Below are 18,073 nucleotides of genomic sequence, written 5' to 3' on the forward strand. Positions count from 1 at the left end.
ATATAAATTATAATTATATAATATAATAATAATAATAATAATAATAATAATAATAATAATAATAATAATAATAATAATAATAATTATTACTTCAAAAATATCTACAAGAATTTTTCAATGTGAATATTTCCTATTGAATAAGTCAGTAGGTTGCATAACAGTATTAACTGGACTATATTCACATATTAACCATATATTAATACACATAATCTATAATATTCACATAATATTCATATTATAAACTCTTACCATGCTCTGTTGAGTCTGACCTCCAGCAGTCATAAAGTGATTTCACATTATTAGCGTAGCTTGTTTTATAAACACCATACAAATAGAAATGTTTCTTCCTCTTTCTTGGGTGCTGCCCACACAAGTAACTATATACAACATACCATGATCCAATGGCATTTATTTATAATTAAATCCAAAATACTTTTGGGTTTAAAATATAAATCAAATAACTGGGTTTTTCCTGGAAAAAAAATACATCTAAAATTCTGAGTAAGATTATTATATATATCATCATTTTGACCACAGACAGACAAGTTATTTATTTTTATTTTTTACTTCGGTTTACTGCCAAAATGAGAAGTGACAGAAAGTGTTGGGCAGTAGAGGTGGGTGGGTAGGATAGGAAATTACTTTATCCAGAATCTCAACCTCTGCAATGAATCAGAGCCCACCTACACAGCAAAAAATCCAGAGTGAAATGAACTCTGCTGGGAGTACATGTGAGACCACACTCAAGAGTGTGAAAGTGTTACAATAGGAGTGTTAAATTAACACTGAAGCTGAGTTAAAGTTAATGAGATAATTAAGTGATTAATTGAGGGATGATTGACCATTGTTGACGAGACCTGATGTTAACATGCAGAATCAACAAAGACGAAAATCACTATTTTTATGTCACCATTAAAGTGGTCAGTGTTTAGTTGGGCTCTTGACCCCTACAATTTTAAAGTCAGATTTGGTTTGGCTGTTACAACTGAATTGTAACAAATAGACAAGAAAAAAATCAAAACATGGGCATTTGACCTGAATCACCAAACTCAATTAAAGCCTAAACAGATTTGATTGACCTCATTGAAATAACAATGTGATTGTACAGTACCCACTAATTAAAAGGATTTCTTGAAAAGTTGTTCTGATAATGAAAAAAGCTTGTTTTAGGCACACACATACATCAAATATTAGTGTAGGAATCTCAACAACGGTGACAAACAGCATATTCAGAAAAACAGAACAACTCTAAACATTAGAAAACAAACTACTAAAAGTAACATAAAAAAACAAAAATAGAATAGTAAGAATAAAAAAAAAATACTGTAACAATTCAGCTAATAATTTAATCATGCCGCAATGGATCATGGAAGCCATGAATTAATTTTGATAGGTGGCACCCAGAATGCACTGCAACATGCTTTTTGGATTTTCACCATTGTTGAGATTCACAGGTTGATTCTTGATGTTTGCATGTCTAACTGAAAGACTCTTTCGAAAGATTTTTGAGCAAATAACTTTAAAGAAATTCCTCAGATTGTATCTAAAATGCTGGAAATACTTTGTTGAAGAAACATAGGGCTGAAACAATCAACAATGTAACTTTAACTCAGTAATAACAATAGTCTTTGCTTGTCCATCAGTTTTATAACTCAGTTATAACAGCAAATTAAAATCTTACTTTATCATTTTAGGGGTCAAGAGCCCAAATAAAGCAAACACTGACCACTATAATGGTGACATAAAAATAGTGGTTTTCAACCTTTTGATTATTCATGTTAACATCAGGTCTCATCAATAATGGTTCATCATCACTCAATTAATCACTTAATTATCTCATTAACTTTAACTCAGCTTCAGTGTTAATTTAACACTCCTATTTTAACACGTTCACACTTTTTGGTGTGGTCTCACATGTACTCCCAGCAGTGTTAATTTCACTCAGATTTTTTTGCTGTGTACAGTGACTAAACATACTGTATGTCTCTGATCGAAATGATCAAAATGATGCCTGTGTTCTCCCCAGCTCTTCAGCACCCCACATTTTTCTGATATTAATACTGTATGTAGAGAAGAATGGAACTACAGAGCACTCTAAATTGTGTGTGTGTGTGTGTGTGTGTGTGTGTGTCTTTTAGTAGCTTTTTGTGATGTCCAGATTGTTCCGATTAGCTGAATATTTTGTCACCATTGTTGAGAATCATATGCTGATTGCTGATATCTGTTAGAAAGTGTGGACTTTTTTCTTTTTTTTTTCCTCAAGCTTTCCTTGATGTTTATGTTGTAATATCACATGGTCTATAAAGTGAAAGCATAAAGCTCTGTAACTGCTAGTTTCAAATAATTTCAGTGAATCAGGCTATTGCATGATAGTGAAGGGAGTTACATGCTCTTTTGAAGCTTCAAATCATTTGGTTTGCAAAATGATTTCCTTTTTCAAAGCACTCAAAACACCACACACTAGTAATGCCTGCTGGTTAAAAGTGTGTAATTTCATAAAAAACTAACCCAAACCATAGACAGTAAAAAAAAAGATGGACAACATTCAGTTCTTTCCACCATAGAAAAGTGAAGTCAAGTCAAGTCACCTTTTTTATATAGCACTTAAAAAAGAAAAAAAGATTGTCAAAGCAATTTAACAACATTAATTAACAGTCTGTCAATAATGCAAAAAGACAGTTAAAGGCATTTTATCATTGAATTCAGTGATGTCATCATTCAGCTCAGTTCAGTTTAAATAGTGTCTCTGCAATCATTTGCAATCACGTCAACAATATCGCTGTAAAGGAAGTGACCCCAATTAAGCAAGACAGAGGCGACAGCGGTAAGGAACCAAAACTCCATCGGTGACAGAATGGAGGAAAAAAACCTTGGGAGAAACCAGGCTCAGTCGGGGGGCCAGTTCTCCTCTGACCAGACGAAACTAGCAGTTCATTCAGTCGGTCGTCTGAGACAAAGTCTTTACAGGCGATCTGTATCTGGGGCTAATCTAGTTGTCCTGGTCTCCGCTGTCTTTCAGGATTGTAGAGGTCCTTTCTAGGTGCTGATTTTATACAAATTTATAAGACTTTATACAATGTTTGATAGGGAGCCGGTGCAGTGTTGACAGAACCAGGCTAATATGGTCATACTTCCTTGTTCTAGTAAGAACTCTAGCTTCTGCATTTTGGACTAGCTGGAGTTTGTTTATTAAGAGTGCAGAACATTCACCAAATAAAGCATTACAATAATCTAACCTTGAGGACATTAACACATAGATTAACATTTCTGCATTTGACATTGAGATTATTGGTCATAATTTAGAAATATTTTTGATATATAAAAAATGCACTCCTAGGTTCCTAAACTGATGAAGAAGAATTGACAGAGCAGCCATTAAGTCTTAGACAGCGTACTAGGTTATTACATGCAGAGTTTGTAGATCCTATAATCAACACTGTTTTATTTGTATTATTTATTTATTTTTTTAATTTAGCAATAAGAAATTACTCATCATCCAGTTTTTTATATCGACTATGTATTCCGTTAGTTTTTTCAAATTGGTATGTTTCCCCAGGCTAGAAACTAACACTGTGTTTCCTGATGACATCTCTCAAGGGTAACATGTAAAGTGTGAAGAGTAACGTCCCTACTATAGCAAATGCAGCCATTCCCAGAAATATCTGATGATATCATGAGGATATCAATGGCTAATCAGAGGCATTTAAGTTAGAATTCACTCCCTGCTCAAAACGCTGGGGTTTTTGTTTAGTGCTGAAGGCTCTTTGTGTTTTTTATGGGCTTATAATAATAATCCATTCAACATTTCAATAAAAGCCTTGTTTTTCATGCAGCTAAGAGGACAGACGGCCACGAATAGTGCAAAGTTTCAAAAGTGATTTCCACATATAAATGTGGGATTCTTGTTAAAAAATCACAGTGGATGTGACAAAAACATGATAAATTCAACTAAGCACCCTAAGTACTGTCTGAAGCATTCTTTTGATTATGGAATCATGCCTGCCGGTAAATGTCAAGTAATGAATCATAAATGATTTAATATATTTTGTTTTAAATTCTTAAATACATTAAATTGTAAGTTAAATAATTTTTATTAACACAATTAATCTGTGACAGCTTAAATTATTCGTTTACTGACTTTCTCACAACAGAAATATTCACCTCAGAGAAGAAAGTAATTTTTTTTTAGGTTAATAGACCTCAGGTTTCGTGTCATGGTCATGGTTTTTCTTAATAACAGATTACATTTTCAGTTTGTTTGTTGACAAACACCACGAGCCCACAATATGCTGAAATACATTTGCAGAATATCTATAATCTACTATGCAAGTGTAATCATTTATGTATATATATATATATATATATATATATATATATATATTTGTTTTTATATAGTCTATATGTAACCCCTGTCCAAGGTTCTACTTGCTCTTGACTCTAACAAAGGAGGCTAAAGATGTGAGCCTCTTGAGACCGGAGGAGGAAGGTTTACCCGCACAACACTACCAGCTGTCCTCCGATACATATAGTTTCCATTAAAAGTCCATATTACAATAATAATCTGTATTTGTATATTACATTTCTCTTTTTTTCTCAGAAGAAAGGAAACTCTAAATATGCACGTTATATATATATATAGCATACTGATTTTGAACTTTTCTTAAAACACGCACATAGTTTCCCTACAAATAATTATTGACAGTCACTTGAACAACTGATCAAACTCTATTTTTATTCACTGTTTCTTTCATTTTCTTGTTTATATAATTACATAAACATACATCATTTCAATTAGCGGATTTCATTTTTTCAATTTTTATATATTTTATGTATATATATATATATATATATATATATATATATATATATATATATATATATATATATATATATATATATATATATATATATATTATGTTTGTATATTTTAATATTTAAATAATATTTAAAATGTATTTATTTATGAATAATTAATGAATAATATGCTATGCATTTAGTTCAACTGCATGCTAAATGCCAAACTTTCAAGAACATTAATTAATATTTGTTCATATTCAGACAATTTGTCTGGCTTTTGCTTTTTCCCAGCAGACCAGATTGATGTATAAACACAGGCTTCATGATGGTCTTTCATTTATTTAACGCTGCTGTAGATCACAGATACCTCTTCCACAGTCTCCACATCTAATTGCCTAAAAAAAAGAAGTAAAAAACATAAATAATGATGCTATTCATGAGACTACATGATGATGAATTCATAAAAATACAGTCTTCATGTATGTCACATTTCTAAAATTAGCATCATTTTGGTCCATGTTTAAAGAACTATACATTTCTACTTTCATCACTATCATAACAGAACAGATGATGAAAGAATATTTATTTGTGCACCTCACAGCAGCAGCAGGCTGTTGAATCATGAGATTTTCATACTGGTTTTCGTTCTCCTCTGCTCTCTGTGTCGGTTTGGTTTTGTGATGTTGGACGGTCACGTACTGGATCTCCTCTGCATCATCATTTGTGTCTCTTCTAGATTTGCTGTATAAAATGCTGGCATACAGAGCATCATCACAAATGGCTGATTCAGACAGTTGAACATTCTTCTCATTTACGTTAGCGTACAGATCCTCCTGAAATAAAAGAAAATGAATTATGTAACCTACCTAAAAGTACATGACAAATATTTCCAGTCATATCTGGATGATTCACCTGTTTTACTGTGTCGACTTCAGCTTTTGTACTTCTTCGTTTTCTCCTGGTTTTATAGACATTAAAAATTGTAAGCTGTGTTTTAAAGATTCATTACTAATAATCATATGGGGAAATTCCACCTGCACTGTAATTGAGAATTAAACTTACATCACAATGATGATGATCATGATGATTATGAATAATCCAACACATGCCACTGTGATTCCCAACCAGACAGGCCAATCCAGACCATGATGGACTGAAAGATGAAGACTATGAATTAACATTGACTCTCAAAGCTACACAACTTCCTTGAACCCTTATAAAATAAGATCTTCACCGGTCACTAATATAACTGCTGATTTCTTAGATCCATGTTGATTGTGAGCCTCACAGTAGAAGCGTCCACTCTGTAGTGCACTGAAACTCTGTCCAGATCCAACAGAGGAGCTTTGATTCTCCTTAAACCAGCTGAAGTTCAGAGCAGGAGGGTTTGAATCACTGCTGCAGATCAGAGTCACTGAATCTCCTTCCATTCTTTCAGCAGATCCATTTATGAACACTGAAACATTCCTGGGTGGGTCTAAAACAGAAAAAAAAAACACTGATATAATTAACAGTAGCAATACATTTGACATCACAGAAGATTAAATATCACAACTACTGAACATCTTTAACTCACACATGACATTTAAAGTCACAGCATCAGAGTATTTCTCTCCATGTTTATTTCTGGACTTGCACTTGTATTCTCCACTGTGATCAGAGCTGATCTTTGAGATGCTGTAGATTCTTCCAGATCCTACAATCGTTCTTCCTTTAAACCAGCTGATTTCTGCAGGTGGGTTTGAATCACTGCTGCAGATCAGAGTCACTGAATCTCCCTCCACTATTTCACCAGATGGAATGATGGACACTGAGGCACTCTTTGGAGTATCTAAAGCAAACAAACAAAAACATTTATTTGATTAACAACTGCAAAAAATTTAAGATGACAGAGGAAACAAATATCACATACCGAGACTATGCCAGAACTTTCCCTATCAAATCTTAATTTTTTCCTTTAAGACCTAGAATTTTCTGTAAAATCGGGAGTTTAAGAATTTTTATTAATACAAAAGTGTGGTGAGGAAGAGGAACCTTCTATTAGGCACAGTGACATGAAGAACCTCAAGAATGGTGACAAACAGCATATTCAGATAAACAGATGAACTGTAAGCATCATAAAACAAGCTACTAAAAGCAATTGCATAGAAAAGTAAAAATAAAAGAAAATATTGAGAATAAATTTAAGACAATTCATCTCATAATTTATTCATGCCGCAAAGCATGATGGGAGCCATAAATGAGTTTTGATTGGTTGGACACAGAATGCAGTGCAACATGCTTTTTGATGGTCACCATTGTTGAGGTTCTCAGGCTCATTCTTGATTTCTGTGTGCCAGACCTTATAATATACATCTACAGAATGCCTGTTGTTGTACGACACAACCAACTCAGAAATCCAGATGAAATTATTGCAAATCAAACAAAACTACCGGATCTTATTTTTTTTTATTGGCTTGTCTAGCTGCTGTATCACAATTACTGCAACCAAAAAAAAAAAATTGTCAAGAGCCCAACTAAAGTAAACACTGACCACTTTAATGGTAACCAAAATGTAGATTATTCTCCTTCAGTGATTGTGTTTGTTAACATAAGGTGTTTTCAATAACTCTGTTTTGGGTGCTTGAAAACATAAGCTTTTGAACACGATGACTTTATCATCTACATGTAATCAACAAAAACATGAATTTGTGAATTACATTTTTGCGCTGCGTATCTTAGTTGCCATCTACTGGCCTGGTATGCATAACATAGTATTCATTAGCATTAGCATAGTGTTTTTTTTTTCCTAGACAAATGTTGTTTAAACTTTACTTTTTTGTGCTATTTGACTCATTTTGAATGGTTAATTTCTAAGCATCTCATTTGATTAATTCTAATGAATTCTCATGTGTTAAATTTAAGTAATAATATTGCTTGTAATCTGTTGCCACAATTTTATTATTTATTTTGAGCTCTGTTAATTCACAGTATATTTATGTAAGCTGCTTTATTGAAAATGACAAGTATCATTAAGTGGGTCAAGAGCCCAACTTAAGCAAACATGGATCTCCATGATGGTTACATAATTTTAACCAATAAAACATCAACATCTGATCCTCTGCCGTTCTCAATAACAGCAGATGTTCATCACTAGTGCACAATCATCATTTAATTAGTCACTTAATTATCTCATTAACTTAACATTAACCATGTTCGGTTTAAAACTTTGCAATTAAGTAATTAAGTGATTAACTAAGTGCTGATTGTGCATTAATGATGAACAGCTGCTGTTAACAAACAGAATCACTGAAGAAAAGAGAAACACAAGAACTACTACAACTGACTTCAGACACAGTCTTAGATGAAATCAACTGAAATAAAATACATGAAATCTCTCAAGATCAGATTAAACAACCCCACAAACAGCATAACCAGCTCCACTTATTAATAGTTATATATATTACAACAATGGTAATATATATATATATATATATATATATATATATATATATATATATATATATAACTTTTTATGTTTATAGAACTCATTTTACCATTAGAAAAATGTTCTTTGAACACAGAGATTCAGTAGACAAAACGTGTCAAGGTAAGCATCAAGGTTCAAGGGCACAACTTCAGCAAACACTGCCCTTTGTAACGGTAATTGCAAACTTTGTTATTTTCAATAAGTCTAAACTGGTTTTCACACTCCATGTAAAAGGGTCTTAAAGATCACGTGTTCATCAGTGTCGGAATTCACTACGTTCGGTCAAGTAAACTGATGTAAGGAATACTGAAGGTTATAGGGTGTTATTTTGAACACAACTTCTTAGTGCCTACTTTGAGCTCTGTTAATTCACAGTATATTTCTGTAAGCTGCTTTATTGAAAATGACAAGTATCACCCAAAATGCATTGTTTTATACAGTATATTACTGTTTTTATAGAAAGTGTAAGTCACTGTCAGAATTTGGCCATTAACAGTGTGGCCAAATTCACTGTGGTTGATTCGTAATCAGAGTATGGTTAAAATCGTGTTAATATTGGAATATGGTTGTTTATGTAAACACACTGACTGTAAACCTGATGTATAAAGAAAAAGAAGGACAAGTTATTTTGAGGGAAATCTTTATCGCATATACTTACACGTGACATTGAGCTGAGCAGCAGGAGAGATGTAAGTGTGTCCCTGTAGAGCACAGCTGTATCTGCCTGCATCCTCTCTTCTGACTGACTGCAGCAGGAGTTGATTGTTTCTGTCTCTTCTCTCAGTTAATGGCTGTGAGTTTCTGTACCAGATGAATGTTGCTCTGTCAGTCAGAGCGCAGCTGCTTTTACATGTCAGACGGACTGAATCTCCCTCTTTCACTGTCTCAGGAGACTCCACCTGAAGATCTGAACACAACACACACATATATCTAGTGCTGCTGTCATACACTGATTATTATTCAACATAATGCACAGAAGAAGAGTGAAACCTCATCAAAGTCACCTGTGACAGTAAGAGACACTCCTGGATCACCGGTCCATTTTCCATCAGGTTTATCAGTGATGAATCTGAAATAGTACATGTGTGAATCCTTCTGTGTCACATGACTCAGTCTGATGGTGCAGTTCTTCTGTTTATTTCCCAGATACTGAAGCCTCTGACTGTATTCAGGGTCTTCAGACAGATCTGTAAGCTCATTATCAACATTTTTAACAAGTGTTCCGCTCCAGAACACTTTATTGATCTGATATCCAGTAGGGTATGTATAATTGCAGCTCATTATCACTGATGAGTTCTTTAATGCACAGATCTGTGAAGAGCCATAATGCACACCCCAACTACTGCCATAAACTCCTAAAACACCTTTGTGGAAAAAAATAATAATAATGAAAACGCTAGTCTTTAAATCCAACAGGTCCGTAAAAGTTCAATACATCTTATTTTCTTAAAGTTTTCTAAAGAGAGGCTCACCTGGAATCAGGAACATCAGAGAAAGAGGAGGAATTATGAGCAATGACATCACTGCAGGAAAAAATAATACAACAGTACAACACCTCATCTTTAATTTAATAAACATAATAACAACAACATTAATAAACTGTACTACAAAAATTGTAACCAATGATAAAACTCCTGTAAAATCTGCACTGTTGTACCTTTTACACTGTTGAAAATCAAGTACAAATAAGCACTAGATGATCAGAGGTTATGAAAAGAAAATGTATCTCAATTCTCTCACTCATTCACTTATTATTACCGTCATTGTCATTATTATTAATATTACTATTATTAGTTGTTTTATTTACATTATTTATTACTGAATGAGTTTGACTCTTACTTTGTTGTAGTTTCAGCCAATAGTTTCCAGCAGACTGAGCTGCAAATGCAAGCGGAAACTGTTCTTCTGTTGTTTTTTCCTTCCTCTTTTTAAAGTCTATTTTAGCGGATTGCCCCATAACAAGACAGGAACAACCCAAACAAAACCTACAAATAGTGGTGTATAAAGTACCTGAAAGCCATAATCTAGTAAAGGTACTGATATCTTACCAGAAAATGACTTTGTTAGAATTTGACGTTACCGTTTTGAATATTACTTGAGTAAAAGGCTTAAAGTATAAGATATTTATTGTACTAAAGTACTTACAAAAAGTATTTATTAAGTAGTTTTTAAATCTTAAATTAACTTAGATTAGAAGTATTAAAAGTACAATTACAAGTAAATACAAAATGGAGAAAAAAAGCTAATATATAAATATAAATGTATATATAAATGTTCATAAACAGCTTGAGTAGCAAGATTGTGTTTAGTTTCAACTATTTCTTCCATTTTGTATTTTTGGATAAGAATAAGAAGCACTTCTTCTGGTACTTAGTGTCTTTCATTCCAACATTTCTTGAACCTGAATCTGAAATAGCATGCATTTACACAGATGATGTGTCTCAGAGGGGACATGGATGCATTTAAACTGCAGATACAGGTGTTTAAATAGGCCTAATGTTTGAATACTGATATTTGAAATAATTTAAACATGAAAAAAAAGTTGAAATGTGAAATTAAAACCACCAAGGTGACAGCAAGCAAATGTTAATGAGGGAGCCATTAAAACTAAACTGATTCATTTAAATGGTTGATTTATTCAGAAACAAAGCATTTGACCGTGCTAATGTGTGAATCATTGAGTTATTTATTCAACTGAATTATTGAAAAAGCTGATTCTTTCAATAAGTAAACACTGTCCATTATTCAGATATGCAAAAGAGTGATGTGATCTGTTATGAAAATATAGCTATAAAAACAATCAATATTATGCCTAAAATGTAAGTCACTTATTGCTGAATTTTAATAAAATTATTATTAAATGTGTTCATGATATATGCAGAAAAAATAAGTTAACTACACAGCAAAATCTTCAGAGTTAAATCAATTCTGTTCAGAGTGCATATTGTCCCAATCTACAGAGATTTAAAATAACACTGAAGCGGTTAAGTGCTGATTGTGCATTAGTGATGAAGACCTGCTATTAACAAACAGAATCACTGAAGAAAAGAGAAACACAAACTACAACTGACTTCAGCTCAGAGGTGGGACTTTCTAGTCACAATCAAGTCTTCAAGTCATACCCAGGTTCTCAAAGAGTTAAAATTAATGAGATAATTAAGTGAACAATTAAATTATGATTTAGCATGAGTACTGAACACCTGCTGTTATTGAGAATTACAGAGAATCAGATGTTGATGTTTTATTGTTTAAAATGATGCCACCATCATGGAGATCAGTGTTTGCTTTAGTTGGTCTCTTGACCCTTAATTTCTGTTTTAGATCTATCTTTGTTGCAATACGTGAGGTCTTGTAAAGCAGAAAGTCATCACGAGCTGGCCCGATAACAATCAAGGTAACTTCTTCTCAAATGCATGTGTAAGTTTTGCATAATCAACCCCATATGAAGCTACAAGTTGCAAGCACAGTGCTGCTCTAATACTAACAGAGAATGCATTTTAAATATATACATTGCTTATGAAAAATTAAAATCCAGTAACACTTTGACATATACGGACATCAAGAACCAGCATGTGAATCTCAACAATAGTAATAATCAACAAAATGCTTCATGCTGCAATGCATGATTGGTAACACCATAGTAAAAACTCCCATCATGCACTGTGGTATGAAAAATTATTGACACCACTGATGAGGAACATGTTATAAGTGTTTAAAGAAAATTTAAGAAAATTTCTAGAAATTTATGAATGTAAAATCATTTTTTTCAAAACAGTTTTATCAAATGAGGGTAAATGAGTCTCTCACTTCTGTCCCTTTAAACCAGTTTACAGCAAAGACAGCACGAATAACTGGATGCACATGATAAATATTCTGCATTTAAGAAAACAGACAAAAGAAATTGCACTGTAAAACTCGAACCAGTAATAAGACACACCCTTTAACATTTAAATGTTTGTTTATGAACCAGAAACAAGACACACCCTTTTGCACTGTAAACCCTAATAAGTTGAGACTACTCAAATGATTTGAGGAAAGTGGTTGCGTAAGTAAAATTGAGTAATGGCAAAATTGACAACTCAATTCAATTGAGTTGACCTAATGTTGGTCTCGTCATTGAATTAACTTAAATGTTCAAGTACAGATAACTTAAAAAGGCAAATAGACTTAACTTAAATTTTCGAGTTTTATATGGTTTACTTGTTTTAATGATTTAATACAAATATTGTTTTTCCATTAACAGCTTTATTTGGTTTATACATTTACATTAATTTAAGAAACATTACTAATATCAAGCTCATATTTTTAAGTCACATTAAGACACTTGAAAAGCACTTAACACTTAAAGCTCACATTTTTAGAAAACAGTAGCTCATTTTTAACAGAAAGCTGCATTTAAGTCACATTAAAACATTAAGCTCATGTTTAACAGTAAGCTTACATTTTTACAAAACATTACACTCACATTAATAAAAAAACATTAAGCTCATATTTTTAAGTCTCATTTTCAGAAGAAAATGAAATTTGAAAATTTCATTTTCAAAGTTTCTAACTTTGGGGGGCGCTATCCCCGGCCCCCTGGGGTGCATCGGCTCTGGGGTGGCGGCGTCTGACAGGGGGCCACGGGGTCTATCATCGACCCGAGTTTGAAGTGCCTGGGTCTCGGCCTCGGCGAGATACGGTCGTTCAAAGTTTCTAACTTTGGGGGGCGCTATCCCCGGCCCCCTGGGGTGCATCGGCTCTGGGGTGGCGGCGTCTGACAGGGGGCCACGGGGTCTATGATCGACCCGAGTTTGAAGTCCCTGGGGCTCGGCCTCGGCGAGATACGGCCGTTCAAAATTTTTAACTTTGGGGGGCGCTATACCCGGCCCCCGGGGGGCTTGCGGCTCTGGGCTGGCGGCGTCTGATAGGGGGCCAATCATCGACCCGAGATTGAAGTCCCTGGGGCTCGGCCTCGGCGAGATACGGCCGTTCAAAGTTTTTAAATTTGGGGGGCGCTATCCCCGGCCCCCGGGGGGCTAGCGGCTCTTGGCAGGCGGCGTCTGATAGGGGGCCAAGGGGTCTATCAACGACCCGAGTTTGAAGTCCCTGGGGCTCGGCCTCGGCGAGATACGGCCGTTCAAAGTTTTTAACTTTGGGGGGCGCTATCCCCGGCCCCCGGGGGGCTGGCGGCTCTGGGCTGGAGGCGTCTGATAGGGGGCCACGGGGTCTATCATCGACCCGAGTTTGAAGTCCCTGGGGCTCGGCCTCGGCGAGATACGGCCGTTCTAAATTTCGAACTTTGGGGGGCGCTATCCCCGGCCCCCGGGGGGCTGTCGGCTCGGGGGAGGCGGCGTCCGAGAGGGGCCGACGGGCCCTATCAACGACCCGAGTTTCAAGTCCCTAGGCCCCGGCGTTCCCGAGCGGGCCCCGGTCGAACATCCGACCCCCCCTCTCCGGAGGCCTTGCCTAGGATGGTGAGCCTATCCCGGGTAGAGCTCCGATTTCGCCCGCGATCCTGGAGGTCGGCCCAATAGGGGAAGCCGTTCTTGCCCGCCATCTGGGTGCTGACAAAAGCGCTTCGCAGGCTGAGCTCCAGGGGCTATTTCGAGCGACCCAGGCCCAGCGTGGCCTCCCTCTCCTGGGCATGAGAGTGAGATGGCGCCCCCTAGTCTGGTTCTCTGTAAATTCGAAGGCTGAGCTCCAGGGGCTTTTTCGAGCGACCCAAGCCCAGCGTGGCCTCCCCCTCTTGGGCATGAGGGTGAGATGGCGCCCCCTACTCTGGTTCTCCGTAACCGTGGAGGCTGAGCTCCAGGGGCTCTTTCGAGCGACACAGGCCCAGCGTGGCCTCCCTCTCCTGGGCATGAGAGTGAGATGGCGCCCCCTAGTCTGGTTCTCTGTAAATTTGAAGGCTGAGCTCCAGGGGCTTTTTCGAGCGACCCAAGCCCAGCGTGGCCTCCCTCTCTTGGGCATGAGGGTGAGATGGCGCCCCCTACTCTGGTTCTCCGTAACCGTGGAGGCTGAGATCCAGGGGCTTTTTCGAGCGACACAGGCCCAGCGTGGCCTCCCTCTCCTGGGCATGAGAGTGAGATGGCGCCCCCTAGTCTGGTTCTCTGTAAATTTGAAGGCTGAGCTCCAGGGGCTTTTTCGAGCGACCCAGGCCCAGCGTGGCCTCCCTCTCTTGGGCATGAGGGTGAGATGGCGCCCCCTACTCTGGTTCTCCATAACCGTGGAGGCTAAGCTCCAGGGGCTTTTTCGAGCGACCCAAGCCCAGCGTGGCCTCCCTCTCTTGGGCATGAGGGTGAGATGGCGCCCCCCCCCCCCCCATTCTGGTTCTCCGTAACCGTGGAGGCTGAGCTCCAGGGGCTTTTTCGAGCGACCCAAGCCCAGCGTGGCCTCCCTCTCTTGGGCATGAGGGTGAGATGGCGCCCCCTACTCTGGTTCTCTGTAAATTTGAAGGCTGAGCTCCAGGGGCTTTTTCGAGCGACCCAAGCCCAGCGTGGCCTCCCTCTCTTGGGCATGAGGGTGAGATGGCGCCCCCTACTCTGGTTCTCCGTAACCGTGGAAGTGCTGAGCTCCAGGGGCTTTTTCGAGCGACCCAGGCCCAGCGTGGCCTCCCTCTCTTGGGCATGAGGGTGAGATGGCGCCCCCTACTCTGGTTCTCTGTAAATTTGAAGGCTGAGCTCCAGGGGCTTTTTCGAGCGACCCAAGCCCAGCGTGGCCTCCCTCTCCTGGGCATGAGAGTGAGATGGCGCCCCCCTAGTCTGGTTCTCTGTAAATTTGAAGGCTGAGCTCCAGGGGCTTTTTCGAGCGACCCAAGCCCAGCGTGGCCTCCCTCTCTTGGGCATGAGGGTGAGATGGCGCCCCCTACTCTGGTTCTCCGTAACCGTGGAGGCTGAGCTCCAGGGGCTTTTTCGAGCGACCCAAGCCCAGCGTGGCCTCCCTCTCTTGGGCATGAGGGTGAGATGGCGCCCCCTACTCTGGTTCTCTGTAAATTTGAAGGCTGAGCTCCAGGGGCTTTTTCGAGCGACCCAAGCCCAGCGTGGCCTCACTCTCCTGGGCATGAGAGTGAGATGGCGCCCCCCTAGTCTGGTTCTCTGTAAATTTGAAGGCTGAGCTCCAGGGGCTTTTTCAAGCGACCCAAGCCCAGCGTTGCCTCCCTCTCTTGGGCATGAGGGTGAGATGGCGCCCCCTACTCTGGTTCTCCGTAACCGTGGAGGCTGAGCTCCAGGGGCTTTTTCGAGCGACACAGGCCCAGCGTTGCCTCCCTCTCCTGGGCATGAGAGTGAGATGGCGCCCCCTAGTCTGGTTCTCTGTAACCGTGGAGGCTGAGCTCCAGGGGCTGTTTCGAGCGACCCAAGCCCAGCGTGGCCTCCCTCTCTTGGGCATGAGGGTGAGATGGCGCCCCCTACTCTGGTTCTCCGTAACCGTGGAGGCTGAGCTCCAGGGGCTTTTTCGAGCGACACAGGCCCAGCGTGGCCTCCCTCTCCTGGGCATGAGAGTGAGATGGCGCCCCCTAGTCTGGTTCTCCATAACCGTGGAGGCTGAGCTCCAGGGGCTTTTTCGAGCGACCCAGGCCCAGCGTGCCCTCCCTCTCTTGGGCATGAGGGTGAGATGGCGCCCCCTACTCTGGTTCTCCGTAACCGTGGAGGCTAAGCTCCAGGGGCTTTTTCGAGCGACCCAAGCCCAGCGTGGCCTCCCTCTCTTGGGCATGAGGGTGAGATGGCGCCCCCTACTCTGGTTCTCCTTAACCGTGGAGGCTAAGCTCCAGGGGCTTTTTCGAGCGACCCAAGCCCAGCGTGGCCTCCCTCTCTTGGGCATGAGGTTGAGATGGCGCCCCCTCCTCTGGTTCTCCGTAACCGTGGAGGCTGAGCTCCAGGGGCTTTTTCGAGCGACCCAAGCACAGCGTGGCCTCCCTCTCTTGGGCATGAGGGTGAGATGGCGCCCCCTACTCTGGTTCTCTGTAAATTTGAAGGCTGAGCTCCAGGGGCTTTTTCGAGCGACCCAAGCCCAGCGTGGCCTCCCTCTCTTGGGCATGAGGGTGAGATGGCGCCCCCTACTCTGGTTCTCCGTAACCGTGGAGGCTGAGCTCCAGGGGCTTTTTCGAGCGACCCAAGCCCAGCGTGGCCTCCATCTCTTGGGCATGAGGGTGAGATGGCGCCCCCTACTCTGGTTCACTGTAAATTTGAAGGCTGCGCTCCAGGGTCTTTTTCGAGCGACCCAAGCCCAGCGTGGCCTCCCTCTCCTGGGCATGAGAGTGAGACGGCGCCCCCTAGTCTGGTTCTCTGTAAATTTGAAGGCTGAGCTCCAGGGGCTTTTTCGAGCGACCCAAGCCCAGCGTGGCCTCCCTCTCTTGGGCATGAGGGTGAGATGGCGCCCCCTACTCTGGTTCTCTGTAACCGTGGAGGCTGAGCTCCAGGGGCTCTTTCGAGCGACACAGGCCCAGCGTGGCCTCCCTCTCCTGGGCATGAGAGTGAGATGGCGCCCCCTACTCTGGTTCTCTGTAAATTTGAAAGCTGAGCTCCAGGGGCTTTTTCGAGCGACCCATGCCCAGCGTGGCCTCCCTCTCTTGGGCATGAGGGTGAGATGGCGCCCCCTACTCTGGTTCTCCGTAACCGTGGAGGCTGAGCTCCAGGGGCTCTTTCGAGCGACCCAGGCCCAGCGTGGCCTCCCTCTCCTGGGCATGAGAGTGAGATTGCGCCCCCTACTCCGGTTCTCATTAACCGTGGAGGCTGAGCTCCAGGGGCTTTTTTGGACGACCCAGGCCCAACGTGGCCTCACCGTCTTGGGCACGAGAGTGAGATGGCTCCCCCTAGTCTGGTTCTCTGTAAATTTGAAGGCTGAGCTCCAGGGGCTTTTTCGAGCGACCCAGGCCCAGCGTGACCTCCCTCTCGGGCACGAGGGTGAGACGGCACCCCCTACTCCGGTTCTCGGTTAGCTTGGTGACCAGAGTTAGGTCGTAGGCTCCGGGGCCTCTTCGGCGAGAGACCTATCCGACCGACCCTCGCCCTCGTCGGCCTTCCTCGGCAGGTCGGAGGCCCTGGAGGAATTCGGGGTAGGAAAAATGACTAAGTCGAAAACGCGGGCCTTGGCCAGACATCCACCCTCCCCGAGGCTCCGGGGCAGGCCGCGAAAGGTGCTTCGTCCCCGGCCACCGTCGGGATTCGCCCGCGACTCTGGAGGTCGGCCCGATAGGGGATGGCGTTTTTACGGGCCGTCGCGATTTCGACGATCGCCTGATTTTGTGGACTTAGGTTCTGGCGAAAACCATTTTGGATCCAGGGGGGCTGTCTGGAGGGTTCCCCGGCCCACTTACCCTCTCTCGGGCGTGAGAGTGAGACGGCTCCCCATACTCTGGTTCTCTGTAAATTTGAAGGCTGAACTCCATGGTCGTTTTCGAGCGACCCAGGCCCAATGTGGCTTCACCCTCTCGGGCACGAGAGCGAGACGGCTCCCCATACTCTGGTTCTTTGTAAATTTGAAGGCTGAGCTCCAGGGGCGTTTTCGAGCGGCCCAGGCCCAACGTGGCCTCACCCTCTCGGGCAAGAGAGCGAGATGGCTCCCCCTACTCTGGTTCTTTGTGAATTTGAAGGCTGAGCTCCATGGGCTTTTTCGAGCGACCCAGGCCCAACGTGGCCTCACCCTCTCGGGCACGAGAGCGAATGTGGCTCCCCCTACTCTGGTTCTCTGTGAATTTGAAGGCTGAGCTCCATGGGCTTTTTCGAGCGACCCAGGCCCAACGTACCCTCCCCGTGGCCGGGGTGACGTGAGTCGTCTGAGCCCCCCCCCCCCCCGACCGGGAACGCAAACTGATACGTCCGGGGCCGT

At 41.4% G+C, this 18,073-nt stretch overlaps 1 protein-coding gene across 1 annotated transcript; it reads right to left on the bottom strand.

Annotated features, from left to right (window-relative positions):
* Positions 1 to 5,076: 5,076 nt before the first annotated feature.
* Positions 5,077 to 17,633, bottom strand: LOC132144273 (B-cell receptor CD22-like). The gene is made up of 9 exons (XM_059555053.1): positions 17,562 to 17,633; positions 9,271 to 9,667; positions 8,925 to 9,173; positions 6,374 to 6,628; positions 6,032 to 6,274; positions 5,860 to 5,950; positions 5,710 to 5,755; positions 5,392 to 5,630; positions 5,077 to 5,192 (listed from the first exon to the last, which is right to left on the bottom strand). The coding sequence occupies exons 1-9, from the start codon at positions 17,631 to 17,633 to the stop codon at positions 5,135 to 5,137; spliced, it is 1,650 nt and encodes a 549-aa protein (XP_059411036.1). The 3' UTR covers positions 5,077 to 5,134.
* Between the last annotated feature and the right edge of the window lie 440 nt (positions 17,634 to 18,073).

This window comes from Carassius carassius, chromosome 7 (genome assembly GCF_963082965.1).
Source record: "Carassius carassius chromosome 7, fCarCar2.1, whole genome shotgun sequence".
Taxonomy (NCBI): Eukaryota; Metazoa; Chordata; class Actinopteri; order Cypriniformes; family Cyprinidae; genus Carassius; species Carassius carassius.